At 40.7% G+C, this 5,451-nt stretch overlaps 1 protein-coding gene across 1 annotated transcript; it reads left to right on the top strand.

Moving 5' to 3' along the window:
* The first annotated feature begins 2,236 nt into the window (after positions 1-2,236).
* LOC129718876 (uncharacterized) lies at positions 2,237-3,910 on the top strand. Its single transcript, XM_055670067.1, has 2 exons — positions 2,237-3,285; positions 3,346-3,910. The coding sequence occupies exons 1-2, from the start codon at positions 2,523-2,525 to the stop codon at positions 3,657-3,659; spliced, it is 1,077 nt and encodes a 358-aa protein (XP_055526042.1). The 5' UTR covers positions 2,237-2,522; the 3' UTR covers positions 3,660-3,910.
* Positions 3,911-5,451: the final 1,541 nt, after the last annotated feature.

The following is a 5,451-nucleotide window of genomic DNA, read 5'->3' as shown; positions in this document are numbered from 1 at the left end:
CCCGGGGGTCCGCCAGATCGCGTTGCTTGCGTCGAAATAAAAAAGTAGGAGGGTGGTATTCAAGACACGACCGCATGACGTTGGACTACGGTATTCTTATATTCCATTAAAACAAATAATAGAGAGAATTGCAACTCTAGTATTTGCTGCAATTTTATCTTACAGTGCATTTCTGGATGCTGAGACGTTAAAACGTTATAAATAATAATATATACTAAAAGAATGGATATCTTTTATTTAATCGCTGTCATTTCATACATATTCGAATCAACCCTTTGTTTGCTGCACTACCAAGACAATCTTTTAATTGAGCGAATTGGTAAAATTTTCCTATCCAAGCAAAAAGCAAACTTTACGAAACTATCTGAAATTGGAGCCCAGAACGATTCAACCGAAAATTTTAAATTTGAAAATTGTTTGACATTTAATCGATAAAACTCATGCTAGATTAGTTCCAGCCCAGCATATAACTTCATATATTTGAAAAAAAAAAAAAAAAACGTTTGGTTCAATAACTCAATATAGCAAGAGCTCAATCACACGTTTTTCGGTAGGTGTTATCAAGGTTTGGGCGAGTGACAGGAAAATATCTTAACTTCTTCAGTTGTGATTTAGAGCATTTCTAATTGTTTTGTTATTTTTCACGATAGCGACAAGTTTGTTTCTTTCTCTGTGTGCGAGAAACAAAATCAAAACCGCGCACCGAGAAACAAAAACGAAAATTTAATGAATGCTCATTGAGAAAACTTGCAACTCTTTTTACCAATAACTTATGATACTCAAAAGAACCCGTTTTGATCTAAATCAAATTTCTAGTAAATAAGTGTTGATCATTCATAGGTAGTAATTTTTCCTCGATGAATAAAGACTGACTGAAGAAGTTAAAATCGCTGCTGTAAAATCAAATTCACAACTGTGTTCGTTAAGACGTTTTAATATTTTCAATGACATAATAATCTTCGATAAACACCCGCTATAGTTATTCACACACATGCTATAACTATCTAAACACGCGTTAAAACTATTCATACACACGCTGTAGCTATAGCTATCCATACACACGCTATTCCTTTCCATACATCCGATACAACTATCTATACACACGCATAAGCTATCCAACCATGTGCTAGTACTATCCATACATACGCTATAACTAATCATTACACACGCAGCAGCTATCCACACACAAGCTATAACTATCCGTACACACGCTGAAGATATACACGCAATAGCCATAATATGCTTCACATGCTAGTGTCTTACACACGCTATAGCTAGCCATACACACGCAACAGCGCCATCCCTATCATCGCAAATGTCATACAATACAGATGCACATACGCTATATGTGCACACTGCACACACACCCAACGTTTTCACCCAACGATATCTGAATTGGATTACCGCTGGTGGGGTCCAACTCAGATCGAAGGAGCACCGAACTGAATGAAGAAATGCAGCTTCCCACTACCTCCGCCGCTGCTGCCTGATACCACCGCTCTGGTTCTGCTGCAGCTCAGTTTGGCCGCTGGAATCAGCCACCGCTGCTGATTATACAATGACTGCTATGAGACGACACAGGCTATTATATAGCCCAAAGCAAAAATCCATCCGCGAGCAAACAAGAAGCAAGCTTGTGATTGGTTGGATGTGCACGACTTTTAACACAACTTTTAACTAGTTTAGTATCGAAAACATATTTAAATTATTATATGACAATCTTGCGCAATATTTCCCCTATCAATCAAGCCATTGGTGTTTAGAATCTGTTCAGTGGTAATGATAAAAGAAGCATTTTAAAACGGTGTTGAAACACCTGTTGCAGCTACCGAAAGCGAGCTCGTTATTGGTTGAAAGCTGTGAGACTGTTTACAAAGTCAGATCGGTTGTATCCGTTAGTGTCGACTGTGCTTGTGAAGAGAGGTGGTGATTGGTTGCTCGGTATGATTTAGACAATCGATGTGATTTATCAATTTTTCAATAGTGTATCTCGAACAATAGGTTATTTTTGTTACATAAATTCAACCGTAAAAGAATTTCTGATCGGTTGATGCCAAAACCTCGAAATTCTGAAAAGAAATGACTGATATATAAGCGCTCAAAATCTGACCACTTTTCTCTGGTTTTCCCCGGTTGAATTACTAGATTTTCAAATTCAGGTGCCTAACTTCGATATAGACGTTAGTCCAACGTCAAAAAAATACTTTTGAATCAGCTGCGGCCGGGCTGACACTGAAACCCCATACAGCAGCAGCTAAAGTCTGCACAAATGGGGAGCAGCAAGTGCACAACTGCAAACTGCAAGTTTTAGTAAAATATAATCGTCAGCCGTGCAACGGTTCTTTTCATTCCTCGCCTTGCTCAGCAGACGACTGCAGGTTGGCCGCAAAAGTAAGTCTGGACAGTCTCGTAGTCCGTCGTTAACGGTCGAACGGTTCGCACCCAGTTTAGGTACGTGTAGGAGCAGGACGTTGTTCCGGTTGCGGTTACGAACACCTTCTTTAGGAGAGCGCGCGCGCGATATGGCGGCACGGATGGCACCGAGCCACATTTTGTGGCTCAGTGGAGTTCTACTGTTGCTGAACGGATTGATTTGTGTACGTAGTGAGCTGAAAAAATCGTGGAAAGTAAAAAGTGACAACGAGAATAACGCTGCTAGCCTCGGACCGGATCTGAGCATACTGAGGTCTGATAAATCGGCACGATTGGAGCCGGAAGCCCCCCAGCAGGAACAGGGGCATGATGACAGTCAAGTGCAGATGACAACAGAAGGTGTTGAGTTGAAAACGTTGCCCACTGAAGCAGCTAGTAGCAGTACAGCTGCTAGTAGTCAGACAACGAGAAGTAGACTGCGTAGTACATATGTGGCGAACAAAACTTCTTCCGTGTATAGCAGTTCCGTACGAGAAAGTGCTAAAGTAGCTCCGTTTATGGAAGACTTAGAGCCAGATATTCAGATCGATGATGTTTCTGCTGATGAAACCGATGAATATGATGAAGATTTGAGACTGCTAGATAATCCGGCCAAGAAGGCAACGAAAGACAATCGCGCTGAAATGGAAGGTTATGCGGAAGGTTACGAAATGATAGAAAACATTCTGGAAGAAGTTCATGACATGGCCGAAAAGGAAAAACCATCCCAGAAGCCCCAGCAAACAGATGACCAGAAAGAGGAGGAAACCAAGAAGTATAACTTCCCTCCAGTGCTCAACATGACTTTTGATGAACCAAATAATATTGTCAATGTGAAGTTAAACGGAAAAGTTATTAAGGAAATTTTCACCGGTAAGCTTATGGAACTAATCGAACGTAGATAATACTATATAGAGTGTGAATTTTCCGCAGGTCGTGGTAGCGGCTTCGGTGGTGGAGCCAAAAAGATTTGGAAGTACGCAGCGCCGTTATTTGTGCTCCCCTTTCTAATTCAGTCGGCGATCATCCCATTCATGCTAACGACGGTGAAGTTGTTCCTGGTAAAATCTTTCTTGGCAGGGAAATTGGCTATCTTCCTTTTGCTGTTGGGAGCGTTCAAAAATTTCACCCACAAGAGAAAGGAGGAGGTGTACGTGAAAGATTTGCCGGAGAGGCGATATGAGCCGTATAATAGCGAGTGGCCGTATCCGTACCACGCGGATAGTCGGGACGGTGGCTGGTCCTAATGAAGGGGTCCTCAGTGGCGCCCGATGGTGGTGGGATAGAACACGGGGGAGAACACAGCGCGCCAGTGAATTGAGGTTGTGTGAAGAATCCGAATGAAACTTGTTGAAGTGTTTGATGCTTGTTGTAGACGTAGGTTATTTATTGGATTATTTATTTGTGTGAACGTTATTTGTTTTGTTGAATTTCAGCCCTTTAGTCATATAGCACCGAAGTTTGAATAAGTTTGTTACTAATATAGTGTGTCGCATTACCTTTGGTTTACTTATTCTCAGCGTATCCGAAGTTGTACAATTTATTAACCGGGATTGTATTTTTCTTATTGTAAATCAATTTTTTTTAAATGTTATGTCGCTCCAAGTAAGATTTCAAACTGAAAAACACTTGGGTTTGAGTTAACTAGGAGCCCCCGATTACTCTGATACACGATTTATGAGCGGTGAATTACTGATGGTGCAGCCTGCGCAATTCGGGGAAAGTTTTTTGTTCGTAGTGTCAACAAACTCTGGCTGCTGAGAAAATCAGATTATTAGAATCTAAATCTTGTCGAAAACTTTGTCCCAACTGTAAAGTTGATTCACGGTTTACCATCTTATCATAACCGGGTGTGGTGTTCTAGGCAGGGATCGTCTTACTACTCAGAGCTGTGCAAAAAATCTTCGTGCCTCTCGCAGATTCTTGTGCATGTCTCCAATATTTGGAAGGAGTAAGAGACGAAGTAGAGAGAGATTTTCTATCTGAGGGTCAGAGATCGGGTGCTACTCGTTTTTTGCGAGCAAAGCACACGCCGTTGGGAGACTGCACACTAATTTCTAAAGAGACGAGTAAGAACAGTTCGGATTGCACTGTACATTCGTTTTCAAAGAGAGGAGTAAGTGCAGTTCGCATGTCACAGCACACTTTATCCGTCTCTTGCCGGAGATGTCTCTGTGTAATTATGTGCCATGAAAGCGTTCGAAACTTGCTATAAAGGTTGCATTAAAATCTGTGTACGGAGCTAGCAGAAAGACGCAAACGGACAAAATTTTCACACAGCGCAGGCATAATCAGGGTAGCCACTAACATTTTTAAATAATCTTTGGGAATGCTGAAAATGAAACTCGAAAAACTGGATCCTAAAAATAAGTGAAACCTTATGTGTTTATGTTTTATGTGTTTTAATTTGTGTTTTAAATGGGTTTACAATAAAGAAATCATTGAATCGCGTGTCAGTTTCGCATACAGGGATAATACACTACAGAAATGACAAAGCTCTCACCATCGCTTCATATATTCAGTTATCTTGCACCCAGGTACGTTTTTTCGACATTTTCACGCAGACATCATGCATGTGATCATACTGATGTTTTTTTTAAATACAGGTTCAAAAAAATTTTATGGTTTTTATGAGGATGCGGATCACACCTTTTGCTTCCGATAAATCTGAAGATATGGCATCACTGGCTGTGATCAAACACCAAGGAGCTTTTGTGGCTGTCAAACTACATACATTTTTCATCTACCACTCATTGATTCTGGTACCAGCGATTCTGGCACCCACTTTTTGGTTGGTTTGCCCTAAAACAACTGAAATAGAGTAAATGTCCCATAATTGTCAGTAGACTTATTCTCGAATAAATATCCTTTTATCTGAAAAATCAAGAACTCAACGTTTGTTTTCGGTACAATGTGCGCTTTCAATGAATAAGATGGTTTTCGTAAGCATTTGAAATGAAATATTGGCACCGTGAGGAATTCATGATTAGGCCTCATTTTATGTCACCCCCCCCCCCCTTCAAAAATCTTGAATATTGG

This window comes from Wyeomyia smithii, chromosome 1 (genome assembly GCF_029784165.1).
Source record: "Wyeomyia smithii strain HCP4-BCI-WySm-NY-G18 chromosome 1, ASM2978416v1, whole genome shotgun sequence".
Lineage (NCBI taxonomy): Eukaryota > Metazoa > Arthropoda > Insecta > Diptera > Culicidae > Wyeomyia > Wyeomyia smithii.
Note: the sequence above shows the minus strand (reverse complement) of the source record. Positions and strands in the feature narration are given on the sequence as shown.